Below are 14,529 nucleotides of genomic sequence, written 5' to 3'. Positions count from 1 at the left end.
GAAATCCACTTCAAAATCGTCAAACAAATGAAATCGATACAATTACATCATTCGACTTCAATGTATTTACGTCTTTTCGGAATTCCCGCAAACAAATATTAGATGATTAGTAGAGAAAATTACCTAATTTGAGAATATTAGATAGAAGCCAGTTGCTTTGCATTGTAAACAAGTGAAATCATCTCACCTCATTAGCAGATTTTTTTAACGAAAAATGTATATGTTTGCAGGGTGAGAGAGAGGAGGAGGAGGAGAGAGAGAGGTGGAAGGGAGGGAGGAGAGGAGGGAGGATTGATCCGCGTTAAAGTCTTGTTCTGGTTTTTCTTGGAGTGAGGTCGGTGCCTGCCGACGCGCCTCTCCTGTGCAGCCCCCCTCAAGAAGAGCTTTTCGTTGAAGGAAACCTTGGCATTTTTTAAAAGGAAGGAGGATCTGCATAATTCCAGTGAAGTGGATAAAAAGGCACGACTTGGTTCTTTTGGGGTTCTCTCTTAGCATTTTCTCCTCTGGTGTCTGAATGAAACAGGGAGGGGAAATATATGAGGAAGAAGCACAGGTTCTAAACTGAGAGTCGATCTGACAGTGTGATTTGGGGTAAACACGTTTCCACTGCGCACGTTTGAACTTTTATTTCTTCAGAAACTGGTGAGCTCGCCTCCTCTCCTCTTGCAGCGCGGAGTTGTTGTTTTTTCGGAACGACGAGACTTTCGCGTTTTTCTCCCAACCGAGTAACTGCTTAAACTTTCTTTTAAAATAAATAAATAAAAAGGTCGGATTGCATTTTCCCCCTTCAAACATTTTGGCGGTGATGTCATCGTGCTGTGTTTGGGCTGGTATTGTGTCAAGAGGGCGCAGGGAAGACTTCTGCAGCCAAGCGGTAAGCAGCGGCTGAGGCAAGCAGGGAAGTCCGCAAAATCAGGTGCAAAGTGCGGCTGTCATTTCCTCGCTGTGTCGCGGGTGGCTGAGTCCGCCACCCAGTCACAGCTGTTCCCATCCTTTACAGCCACCCCTCCCTCCCTCCCTCCCTCGCCTTTCTTTCTCCTATATTATCCCCTCCCATTTTCATTCAGAACTCCATACACCCCTCTGAGCTGGACCGCTCTGGGACCTTATCACCTTCTCTCTCGGACACTGTTGTTCGGTGTCACCTGAGCCACAGACCCGTTGAGCCAGCGTGGGGGCGCAGTCATGACCGAGGCCCTGCATTACCCTGCGCCCGCAGAGCCCCCGTCTCCAGTTCACGGTTTGCTCCATCAGCCAGCCCAGGTAGCCCACCTCCAACAGCTCCTGACCCTGCTCTGCTGGTACTAAACCCGCCTGCTACTCCTGTCTGGAACAAACACTCTACCACTTTCCTTTATCATCTCACCGGCTACAGAATTAAGTGTGGTGACCAGAAGCTTGCTCCTGCACTGAAACGTTACGCTTTGGATTACGCACGCACCGCACAAGGTCGATTGGAATTGGTTATATGTGACGCGTGAGCGCGATTCACCTGTTCCTCTCCTTGTCGGGGACGCGCAGCCTTTAAAGTCCCAACCTCCCCCTTTGCTTCCCCGCCCATCCGTCCTCTCCACCACTCTGGACAGCTGTTAGAGGTTGCCCGACGGTCACAGTGGCACAGTTAACCCGGCTTCACGCCCCACATTGCCCGTGCCCGCACATTTACGCACGCCGGGAGAACCGGGGCACGCCGCCGCCGATGCCAACGGGAGTGTCCGCTGACTCTTTGACTGCACAACCTCGAGCGGATTCACAAAACACGAGGGAACCCTCTGGACTGTCGGACTGGCTTAGACCGAGCGAGGAGACTGTCTCTGGGACAAGTTCCATAGTGGAGGGGGGAAGCAATGTGGCCCCTTCTTTCCACGCTGACCGTCTTGTAAGTTACTTTTATCACTTTATTATGTAATAATTATATTTATGTAGGTGGGTCATAAAAATGTTTTTTTTCCAGTTGTTTAAACTATAGTTTATTGACCGGCAAAGCTAAAGATGAAGATGATGGAGAGGAAGGCTGCAGTGTCTAACGATTACATCACTCCTCATCAGTCCCCATAGAAAACATGCCACAGAAGGCCCTGTTGTGATTGGCTGACAGTTCAGGGTCACTGGGTCACAGTCAGGACCCTGTTACTCATAAAACCTGCCATAAACATCTCCATCCCCATCTGCACTTACTTCAGGGATGGCCAAGCTGAATTAGAAAAATACATTTTCCCATCGCCAAAAAAATGTTTTTCTCCCCATTAAAAATATGTCTGAAGTTGAGTCAAATAACACGTCTTTATCTAGTGGGATAGGAGAGTGATAAAGTGCCAAGAGCAAATCCAAGGGAGGAGGATACAGTCAGGGGGCTTGAGTTTGCCCATTTGAGGTGTGTCTTGTTAAAAGCCAAGGGATTTATTTTTCTTTCTTTGTGTCGGCTGTACTTCTCCCAGATGGCAGTCATCTCCAGATACTTCTCATTCCTCACACAACCTGGACAGGGTGTGTGCTGCTGCTGGTGTCTGCCTGACTTTCTATTTCTTCGTGTGTGTCTCCACACACACTCTCTCCACTTAACCACCTCACGGCTATACATTTGTCTTCCTATTTTGCTTCTACCTATTTTTTTCCGCTGATACTTGATCTTAAAAAAAAGTATGAATTAATAACTGTTGAATGATGTTGCTCCGGCAGTATCCGAGGAGGAGCAGTTTTACTGTTTAGTCTGCTGCTTTTTAGTTGAGGTCTTCCAGAGTCTTTCTATTCATTTCCTTCTTCCAGTTTTCTTTAGTTTTACCACAGTCTCTTCACTACATCTGCTGTTTTACCAACGTGATTATACTAAAGTCCAAATGCCACAACAACCTGTTAATGCTCAGCTCCCTGTCGAGGCGCTCTGCTTCCCTAACAATTGTTCCACCATCGGCTCTCTTACTGCTGATACCACTCACACGCCTTCTAGCCTAACCGCCATTCTTCACCGAGGCCCACTGCTGAACATCTGAAACGCTTGCACTGTGCCGTAGCCCGCTGCTCCGGTGTCGGCCTACCGCGCTAACCGCTGCTACACACAGCTGAAACCACTGCTCCGTGCTGAGTCCCACCAGGCCAACCGCTCTCACTCCTCGGCACCGAGGCCTGCTCGTCTAACCGCAGTCTCCATATGGTCGATCTGCTGGGACGCAGGTTTATGATGTCAGACCCTTGCTTGTTTTGGCAGCCGGCCAAGGCGCACCGGGCTTTCCCTCTCTCCATACCTCCTTCTGTCTTTACTTTACCCGACTTTTACTCTGCACTCTCTTATTTTCTCGTTTTCTCATCCCTCCCCCACCCCCCGGTTGATCCTCTCTCCTTCTCTTTCTCTCTGTGGCTGGCATAATATGGAGTGTCTGTGGTTTTTGTGGGAGTGGGGGAATCCAGCGCCGAGGCACTTTTCCTGCAGTGTCCTCGGCAGCAGTGCAGCCGTGGTGTTTTAACAGCTGAGAGTCCTCACAATGCACAGGCGCTCAGGTTTTTTGGGCTGCGCAGACAAAATGTGAGGGCCAACATGCTGCATTGCCCAGGTTATCTGCATTTATTATAACGACTCAGGGGCCAACACACCAGCTCTGGGAAAGAAAGGTTGAGGAGGAGGAGGAGGAGGAGGGAAGAGAGAGGAAGCATATGTATGTGTGTTAGTCAGGAGGCAGTGACATGTGTTACGATGTGCATGAGTTCAAACCCCCTCTTCTTTCTTTCCAATTATTTATCTTTTTGTCTACTTCTCACGCCAGGCCACACTCTGTGGTTACCCTTCTGTCTCTCATTTTGACAGTTTTTTTCTTTCTTCCTACAAAATGTAACCATAGTCTTATTCACTCTCTCCTTCTCACATCTGTGCATCTTCTTTCTGATTCTATCGCTCATCTCTCTTATTATCTGTCAGCCTTTCTCTTGCTTCATCTCCCCTCTATTTATTCTGACATCACCTTCCTTCTCCCTATCCCTTTGTGTATCTCTCAGTGTATCTCTCTCTTCACTATCTCCCTCTCTCAGCAGTGTGTATGTCTTTGCTTTGGCCCAGCTGTCAGCTGCCTGTTCCTCCTGTACGCACACATACACCCCGCGCACATCTGCACATCTGTGTGCATGCCCATGACAGTGTGGAGGAGTCCCCGTGCTAACCCCAAACATAAAGGAAGATTGGAGGCAGGGAACGATAGGAGAAAGGTAGAGTGGACAGAAAGACAGGGAGGGAGAGAAGAGATAGGGAGGATGACAAGTGAGAAAGTAAGAGTGGAGTACAAAGAGAGAGAGGGAGAGACAGAGAAGATGAGGTGGGGAAAGACACAATTCGTAGAATTGTTTTTGAGCCCACACACTTGGTTCTGAACTTCATCATGTCTTCAGCCGCTAATTCAGACCAGTTGAAGGTCTGCCAGAGTAGATCACTCCCTTACTAAGTCTGTCAATAACACGATGTATCCAAGGTCAAGGTCTAAAATTCAATTAAGCATTGTGATGAAGTGAGATTTTTTTTTATTTTAACTGAAACCAGCTGTTTCCATCATAAATGTCTCTGAAGATCCAGATCAGAAGGATAAGCAAGTCATAAGAAATAATACTCAAAAGTTGCTTCATGCTACATCGTCATGATTATTCCCGACCAAGTGATTCCCCAATAAATAACCTTTCCACACGTTGTGGTAGATCGTGCCACTTATTCATAGAAAATCAAAGCACACTCTGCTGCTCTCCAAAGCCACATCACCGCTTCGCGTACACCTGTAGTCCAGCCCAGCTGTCCGACATACACAGAGGATTAAAATGAGCCAGCGCAGTCCCTTAGATGTGCAAATCCAAAGACTGTTCTCGTTGTCTCGGTATGTTTAACATTTCACCACAGTCCAATCAGGTCATTTGGAGGCCAGATTTTGGTGTTGTGAAAGTCACAGGGTCAGAAAGTGGGTTTGGACTGAAGGCTAGTAGCGTAACAATAAACACAGCTGTGGGTGGGTCTGTCTGTCGGTCCCTGGACATCTGCCTGCTGTCTGCATGTCATGTCTCTGTGCCAGCCACACACCGAGCAATGTGAGTAATAACCCAATAAGGAAAAGAGATGTTGAACAGAACGAATAGCCGAGATGAAAGAGATGGAAATGATGGTGTCACACATAACTCTTCCAATATTTAATGTTGCTTAGATATTTCTGAATCCATCTGTTTCCACTTTTTCCAGATGTATCCAGATGTTGCTGGTGATGTGCGATCCATTACAGGTAAGTGTCTGAATACTTGACAAAGAATGTTCAGACATTACATCGGAAAAGTTATGTATGTGTAAACATATGCCAATCTTTACACGTGTGTGTGTGTGTGTGTGTTCTCAGCAGGTACTTGGTGTGGATGGGGTCAACTTCAGCGTGCATGTGGAGAACCAAACACAGGTGCGAGACACCATGAGCCGACGACACCACCGCGTCTACCAGCTCTACAGCCGCACCAGCGGCAAACACGTCCAAGTACTGGGACGCAGAATCAGCGCTCGAGGAGAAGATGGAGACAAATTTGGTAAGACACACACACACACACACACACACACACACACTAGAACACAGGCACTTTGCTACGTGCGAGTCAGTGAATACATAGTTAGATGTTTCCCTGCACACACAAGCACAGACTCACACAGACTAACGGCTGCGAGCACAAAGACTTGAAGGTTGACCAAATGCATGCATGAACGGATACAGAATGCAACTGTGCCGGCACACTCACAAAAGCACACACACATGCCTCCCCAGGCTTTGGCAGAGGGGCAGTGGAGCTTGTCTTGGGAGTACAAAGACCTCATCGACTGGCTGCTGACTCAATGATTCACTAGAGAGAGAGAGAGAGAGACAGAGGAAGAGAGAGAACAAGTGTGAGTTAGCGGGAAAAGCCTGGCAGGTAGAGCGTTAGAAACTCATCTCCTTCATCGATCCCTGCATTGATTTCTCATCCTCCCTGTAGTCTCCTCTGGATTTAAAACAGCAGGCTTCCTCTCCGTCCCTCCCTCCACCCTCGAACACTCCCTCTGTCCATCCCCCACTCCCTCCTCCTTTCAACCGTTCTCCATCTGTAATGACGTCGAACCCATTCTTAAACCACACACAATCAATGGGCAGAAGAAAACCAAGCCACACAGCTGGAGTTCATATTTCTACATGTGCTCAGATGGTCGCTCTTATTGCACATCGTATCGATTCACAAACACGTCACGCCACTTCAAGCCAAAGATGGAACCATGGACACAAAAGCATGTCTGCTTGTAGACAAATACCAGCCCTAAGCTGAACAATCCACCCCAAAACGAAGCAACGATGAGGCATTACACGGAGGAACCAGGAGCAGAGAGAGAAGACATAAAGCGTCGACGAGGCGGGTGCATGAAGGTATACGCATGAAGTGGAAGAGCAGAAGGGAGACGAGAGGAGAGTTGGGGGAAGAGAGCGGAAGAGGGCAAGAGGGAGGGAGGTATTGATTTCTCTTGACCCCTTTGTTGACTCAGGTCATGTCGGAACCATTTTAGGGATTTATTTTTAAACAGGCACAAGCGCTCTGTGAAGATGTGTTGTTGGTGAAGCGTTATTGCCTGGAAGGATGAACATACATGCACCTGCACACACACAAATACACAGAGGGGCACACACACACACACACACACACACACACACACACACGCACTCACCTTAAAACAACGGTATCTCAGACACTCAGTCTGTTCTCCCGCTCCTCTCGGCCCACCGTGCTCTGTCTACTTTTGGCTGTTATCTTTTTTACGAGGCCCATTTGCGGTCGGCAGCCTCACATCCATGTGTGTGACCGGGCTTATCTGACAACCATCTGTCCAGCCAGGGACATTTACATCGGCCTGTGATTTATCAGCACATTTAAATAGCAACCATGAATCCTAAAACTGGGATTTATTGTGAATGGCTTATCTGATTTGAAAACCCAAATCTGATTTAATGGCATGGCTGGTAATCTGTGCCACACTTCACGTGACACTAGTGATGACTTGAATGTTGTTCACTGCAATGGAATGAGCTCACGCGACATGAAACTCACTGAGCTCTTTTACTCTGGGTGAGCTTTATCTTTCTCCCTCTTATATTTGTGTAAACTTCTGACATCCTGCAAACACAACATACTGTATTTGTCTGCATTGCCTGCGGCTCTAATGTCTGTCTGTCCCTCTGTCTGTCCCTTCACAAGCCCAGCTCGTAGTGGAGGCTGATACCTTTGGTAGCCAGGTGAGAATCCGGGGCAAAGAAACCAATTTCTACCTGTGCATGAACCGCCGCGGAAAGCTGGTCGGAAAGGTGAGACTTCTTTATTTCAGAGACATGTTGATCAAAAAATCGAATGATCTTAAAGTGTCCTGACCAGCCTCTCTTTGTTTCTCCCAATGTGCGTGCGTGTGCGTGTGCATGTGGGTACCTGTGGTTTCTCTGCTCTCTCAGAAGGCCAGTAACCGAAGCGATGACTGCGTTTTTGTGGAAAAGGTTCTGGAAAACCACTACACAGCTCTGATGTCAGCACGCCACACAGGCTGGTATGTGGGCTTCACTAAAAGAGGTCGTCCTCGCCGTGGTCCCCACACACTCCCGAACCAGCAGGACGTACACTTCATGAAGCGCTTCCCGCCGGGTGAGCAGCCAGACCTCACCACCCCCTTTCGCTTCACCACCGTCAGCAAGCGGGGCAAGCGGGTGCGTGCTACCGGGCCCCGCTAGTACTGGCGAACACGAGCACCCACTGTCTTTTCATCCAGAGCCTTGACCTGAGCCGGCCAATAGCTAACCCAGTCATCTCCTCCGTCACACACGACTGAACACCTCTCTTTGTTGGGACAAACATTGACCAGAAACTTGATGAATCATTCATGGGGTTTAGCTTTACACCTACTAATTTGCCACTACAGCCCACTAGTTAGTGATCATTCCTCTTAGTTTTAGTTCCCCTACTGGGCCAACTGGACCATTACTGGTCCATCGCTGGAAGCTTCATGGACATGCTCAGCTTCCATTCATAGGCCAGAAAAACTGACAGGGAAGCTGAAGGGCATCCAGAGTCCCAGGCTCTACGAAGGCCTTTATTCCAATTCAACCAAACCCACAAGGTCTTCGTGTCTCCTGTTCTGGACCAGAAGGACAATGTCATGTATGGGATTACAACTGGACTAGAGATAGAACAAGGGATGGGGAAAGACTGGCTGAACAAGAGAGTGGGTGCTTAGCCTACGGATAAAGGGAAAAGAGGAAAGACGGGAAAACGGCAGAGTGGACAAAGGGACAGAGTGATCTTCACAGATCAAATGGACCAATAATGGACCGCTGACATGTGACGCACTTATTTGTCTCACTGCAAAATTGGTGTGAACCTGTGCGACTGCTGACAAAAGGATGAATGAGGGAACGATCGAGTGAGTGACTTACTGAATAAACGCATGTTTGTAAGAACGAGAAGACAAGGAAATGTTTGTAAGGTTGTGTGTGTGTTTGTGTGTGTGTGTGTGTGTGAGTGAGTGCACCATCAACCATAAGTGAAGCTGGATCACGAGGGACTCTGGAAAGGGACCATCCAGTCCCTGCATGAACCCGTGACAACTCACCGCAGGGACTGAAGCTTTAAGAACTGGAATGTATAAAAACCAAGCTGCACCAAAAACAGCTCGCCAATCACAGCAGACCAAACCAACAACCGACCAAAGACAACTGGAGACCTTCTTCATGACTCCTCCCCCCACTCCCCCAAGGACACTACACCCTCCGCTTATAGGTGCAGAGGATGACAAGTGCAGGGGCGAGCATTGCGGGGAGGGTGCCTTTCCCATTAGCATTGCTATAGAAACGACCCAGGGGATGATGCTCCTGCGCGACACCGTGGATACAGAATGCTGCTACCAGGACATTCAGTGGAACAAACCAAAGTCTCAAGCATACACACAGGAGAAAACATATTAAAGGGAACAATTTATTGAAAGTTATATATATTATATATATAAAAGAAGACAGAAACCCTAAATAAGCAATCTTACTATGATGGTTCTTCTAATTATTACGATAAAATTATTGTCATTTATTTATTTCAGCTCTGTGTGCAGCAGTCTTTCTCGACTCAGTAAACAGAAAATTGTCCTGTGTCTCACAGCTTCTTTAAACTGCTTCTTAACATGCTTTCTTTTCTGTCAAAGAATATATTGTAGAAAGAGATTCAAGTGTGCCGAGCCCCGAGATGTGGCTGGCTTTAAAGCCCAATAAGTTGATCGACAAAAAAATGATTTGGCATCTATTTTGTTCAGTAATAATTGTCATGTATTAAGCAACAATTACCAACATTTGCTTGTTCCAGCTACTGTAATATGAGGGTTTGGTTGTTTTCTCTGTATATCACTCTAAATTGAATATCTTTGGGTTTTAAACTGTTGGTTGAACAAAAGAAGCCAAGACATTTTCCTGGGCTCAGAGAAATAGTGATTTCGGCGAAGTGATGAGATATACCATGATACAGTATAGATTTGTCACTCATCAGAGATTGTGCCATACAGCTTATACCAAGATATCTATCACTTTAATATAACTGGTTGTATTCCATTATTTACATTGCAATCAAACAGGATGCAGGTCTAATTTATTGAATTGACAATGCTAGAATTGCATCGACTCTGATATATTGTATCAACATTGCCCACTCATAATACGATTTATTCACTATCTATTGGCATGATGTATGAAAAGATTAGTTGTAAGAAAAGACAGTTCTTTGGAAAACGATATGACTAATATTATCTGAAAAGTTGTAAGGGCCAATCACAGACTGTGACTTCAAAACTATAAAATGTTCTATTTCCCACAACAATCAAAAAGTTATTCCAAAACTTTAGTGCTTTAAAACCAAATCTGCAGATTTCTAATCGAGACAAGGGGAAGAACAGAAAGGTTGAAGAACAGTTCTGTGGTTGATATAGATCTTGTCAGTATATGTTGAAGTCACTGAAGTTCAAAACTCAGACACTACATTCCTTTAAAGAATTTTAAACCTAAGATGGACCCGCCTCACTCGAGAGCACTGACTGTTCAAAATCCATCGTGACGTCCACATTATAAAGTTTTGCCATAATTATACAACATGAAGGATCAGACCGACCAGTGGAAGGGAACATGCAGTCGTGAGTTAGACTTCCTTTGCTCTCCTCTATCCTGCTCTTATCCCCCCATACCTCCCCTTCCTTCCCCATCCAAGCGGGAGGTCACTGAAGAGATGTCGCTGCCAAATGACCCAATCATGCCGGCAGACACAAACAGCTGACTCAGGGGGAAAAGGGTTGTTCCAGAGGAATCCTATTGGAAGGCAGCAGGAATCTGTGCTGGAGGGGTTGGTATACGGGGGAGATGGGGTCGGAGGGGAAACAGGGTGTGCGGGGTGGGATAAAGAAGAGCGAGTAGGGGGTGGTGGGGTGAGTTGTTCATTTCTGGAACGTTGCTCTAGTTCCACTCGGGAATGATGGAAATATTCCGCGGAGCCAAACCCAGAGTGGAAGGTGTATGGTAATCATGTCGGGGAAGGAATGCCAAATATGTGCGTGAGAAAGGAGCTGTGACCTGAGAGCTGCAGGAATTATGGGCCAAAATCCCACAGACCCAGAGGAAGCACACACACCCATATCCAACTCATACACACATCATAGACTAATGGTGCTCCACCAAACACCAATCCATCCCACATAACTTATTCACTGCATTTTAAACATTCTGCTATACAAAACTAAACCCAGAAATGTTGAAAACCGAGTCCCCTCCCTCGACGAGTCGAGAGAATACACACTGTGTGTTGACCATACGGACACATATAGAGCTCGATTACACTAGCCAGGTCTGTACAGGCACGACTTTAAGCATCTGAAATGCACATTCCTCCTTCACAGTTACAGTATTTACAAACTGAGTATGTGATCTACTGTAACAGGTTGTTTAGACTTTAACTTGGCTACCAACCAGTCAGAGCCCAAGTCTCCAAAACAGAACACACTGTCGGATGATTGCTAAGTTTCTACTCCCACCTGGTGGCCACCCTTGATACACTGTCATCCCACAGCGGTTGAACCAACATTTGTTGATAAAATGTCCAAATTGTAAAAAAGTTAACAATTATAAACATATTGGAAAGTCTTACTGACAGATACCTAGAAGCAAATACATTTGTAACTTATATATAATGTGGTTTCAAATTAAAGAAAGTTGCTTTTAATATTGTGACGTCTATGTTGATGCAAATTTGCCTTCAGTTATTTTGATTTGTTCAACTTTGGACGATTGAAAACCCGAGGACTTCTACGTACCGTCAATTACATGTACTCGCTTTGTTAAAGTAAAAAAGTTCTAACTTATCTTGACCCAATGAAGGTCTGGGGACTGATACATTGTTAATAAAGTGAGTATAAGTTATTGGTAGTGTGCAGGATTCTTTGGTCAAATGTGTACAAAGTAAAATTTAATAAACTAAAGGCCAAAGTGTATCAATTAAGTCTGTTATACAAAGTTGAGGATCAATTGTGTTTAATTTGTACATATATATTGTAATCTTTTTTTATAAAACTAGTGCAGTGGCTGCTTAGGATCGGCCCCCAGAAGTGCTGCTTTCAGTGTTGTTGAGAAGCCCTCATTGCCCGTTGAGTCCAAGGAAGTGAAGAGGAATTGGGTTGTATCCTGTTCTGCAGACGGATTCTCGCGATGTCACAAGATCTCAGGAGGATTGCATATCATACACAATCCCATCTCATGAGGCTTCAAGTAATATATGTGTCCTGCAAACCATGTGCTGGACCAATCAGCGTCTTCTGAAGAGCAACTTGCAGCTACAGGTGTGTGCGTGTGTTCGAGAGGACATGGAGAGGCGACCGGCCCTTCTAAAAGACAATGGCGGTTCCTAAAGAGGTTAGTGTGGATGCTGCAATAGCATCAGCTATATCAGAGTTGGAGCGTATTTCTTCATTTATGAAAGAGCAAAGAACACCACTGAAGCTTTTTCTCAATGGAAAAGTCTTCACCTGACTGTCTGCGGCCAGAGCTTGATTGACACATGGTTCATCCAATCACTCTTCTTTTTTCACCCTTTCCTAACAGTTTCAAATGATTCTAAGATGGTTCTGTGTAACACTAAGTAATTTGGCTAACCCACTGCTGCGCAGAGCACTATCAGTGTGTATTATTAGTATTATTATTAAACATAGCGCAAATCCAAAATGCAATAAGTTAAGGTGTGTGTGGAAGCAAACAGACAGTTTGCTCACTGTCTGTGTTTTGGACGGTGTGTTTGACTAATAGCTAATTTAACGACCAGTCAACCACAGATAACTGAACCACCAACACACACACGTTGAGTACGTCACCGCCACTCAGCCACAGGCACAAAGGCTGGTGACTTCAGAACCCTTTATGAGATACGACACTATTACAAGGCATTGATGTGATATTTTTCACTTTTGTCATAGTATACGATGACTTATTTTTTAATGAAAAACTATTCAATTACTTTTTCATTACAAACGATGTTTTATTATTACTATATTTTATTGTTACATACACAGAAGATACAATAAAACAATAAATGTCATATTTTACCATCACTATATAATTATTTTTGTATGACATACTAGAACTTTGACGTTCTATATAATTTGTTAGGACAATTAATTTATTTACGACAATTACTTTTGAATTACATTTTATTATTAAACAATTACTTTTTAAGATGTTTTTTTCTATTGAAATTTTACTTTCAAAGACATTTATGACTATATACTATTTATTTTTATGAAATACAATATGAAAAAATCCTCAATTGCATTTATGACATTATGATGACATATTATACTGTTATTTAGAATAATTGAATTTACGAGGAAATGTTCAGGACTTCTTAAACCTTTTTATTTTATGACTTTTTAGTACATACTATATTATGTCTTTCAACTATGTAATGTTCAATTACATTTTATGAGTACTTTATGACATAATATACTATTAGTTTTTATTACAATGTAATGACTACTTTATGACATGATATACTACTACGTTATATTAATTCAATTCAATTCAATTCAGTTTATTTGTATAGCCCAATTTCACAAATTACAAATTTGTCTCGGAGTGCTTTACAATCTGTACACATAGACATCCCTGCCCCAAAACCTCACATCGGACCAGGAAAAACTCCCAAATAACCCTTCAGGGGGAAAAAAAGGGAAGAAACCTGGAGGAGAGCAACAGAGGAGGATCCCTCTCCAGGATGGACAGATGCAATAGATGTAATGTGTACAGAAGGACAGATTTAGAGTTAAAATACATTCAATGAATATGACAGAGTGTATGAATAGTTCATAGTAGGCATATTCCACGATGGAGACCTCCACGATCCATCAGGCAGATGGCGGTGGGGAGGAGGAGGGCGGAGTCTCAACAGTGGGCGGAGTCTCAACAGGACAGTGGCGTAGTCATGAGCAGGAATTCCACGACCCAGACGATCCATCAGGCAGATAGGATCTATGCCGTCTCATAGGGTCCGATGACCCCATGAGACGTGAAGTCAAAAGGACTCCGGGGAGAAAGCAGAGTTAGTAACGTGTGATTGAGAGATGAAAATTCATCCTTAAGGAGAGAAAAAAGAGGAGATAGGTACTCAGTGCATCCTAAAACGTCCCCCGGCAGCTATAAGCCTATAGCAGCATATCAAGGGGCTGGACCAGGTGAACCTGATTCAGCCCTAACTATAAGCTCTGTCAAAGAGGAAGGTCTTAAGTCTACTCTTAAACGAGGTGACTGTGTCTGCCTCCCGGTCTGAAATTGGAAGCTGGTTCCATAAAAGAGGAGCTTGATAACTAAAGGCTCTGGCTCCCATTCTACTTTTTAAGACTCTAGGAACTACAAGTAGTCCCGCATTTAGTGAGGGTAGCTCTCTAGTGGGCAATATGGTACTACAAGCTCCTTAAGATATGATGGAGCATCACCAATCAAGGCTTTGTAGGTTAAGAGAAGAATTTTAAAAGTGATTCTTGATTTTACTGGGAGCCAGTGCAGAGCAGCTAGTGCAGGAGTGATGTGATCTCTTTTCTTAGTTTTAGTGAGAACACGAGCTGCAGCATTCTGGATCAACTGGAGGGACCTAAGAGATTTATTAGAGCAGCCTGATAATAAGGAGTTGCAGTAATCCAGTCTCAAGTAACGAACGCGTGAACCAATTTTTCTGCATCTTTTGAGACAAGATGTGCCTGATTTTGAAATATTACGTAGATGAAAGAATGCAGTCCTTGAGATTTGCTTTACGTGGGAGTTAAAGGACAAGTCCCGATCAAAGATAACGCCAAGATTCTTTACAGTGGTGTTGGATGCCAGGGCAATGCCGTCTTCAGAAACCACATCACCAGATAATTGATCTCTGAGGTGCTCAGGGCCGATTAAAATTACTTCGGTTTTGTCTGAGTTTAACATCAAGAAGTTGCAGGTCATCCATGTTTTTATGTCG

General features: G+C 44.8%; 1 protein-coding gene across 1 annotated transcript; it reads left to right on the top strand.

Moving 5' to 3' along the window:
- The first annotated feature begins 357 nt into the window (after positions 1-357).
- On the top strand, positions 358-9,627 carry fgf18a (fibroblast growth factor 18a). Its single transcript, XM_056439312.1, has 5 exons — positions 358-1,879; positions 5,204-5,243; positions 5,355-5,535; positions 7,222-7,328; positions 7,470-9,627. Exons 1-5 carry the CDS (start codon positions 1,848-1,850, stop codon positions 7,740-7,742), a joined length of 633 nt encoding a protein of 210 aa, XP_056295287.1. The 5' UTR covers positions 358-1,847; the 3' UTR covers positions 7,743-9,627.
- Positions 9,628-14,529: the final 4,902 nt, after the last annotated feature.

The sequence above is a fragment of the Pseudoliparis swirei genome, chromosome 19, assembly GCF_029220125.1.
Source record: "Pseudoliparis swirei isolate HS2019 ecotype Mariana Trench chromosome 19, NWPU_hadal_v1, whole genome shotgun sequence".
Classification (NCBI taxonomy): Eukaryota; Metazoa; Chordata; class Actinopteri; order Perciformes; family Liparidae; genus Pseudoliparis; species Pseudoliparis swirei.
Note: the sequence above shows the minus strand (reverse complement) of the source record. Positions and strands in the feature narration are given on the sequence as shown.

What these genes read in the sequence shown, in the direction of transcription:
- fgf18a (XM_056439312.1), top strand. Translation starts at nt 1,848, where the DNA reads ATGTGGCCCCTTCTTTCCACGCTGACCGTCTT. An exon ending in TGATGTGCGATCCATTACAG is followed by an intron (nt 5,244 to 5,354) that starts GTAAGTGTCTGA and finishes GTGTGTTCTCAG; the next exon opens with CAGGTACTTGGTGTGGATGG. An exon ending in AGAAGATGGAGACAAATTTG is followed by an intron (nt 5,536 to 7,221) that starts GTAAGACACACA and finishes TCCCTTCACAAG; the next exon opens with CCCAGCTCGTAGTGGAGGCT.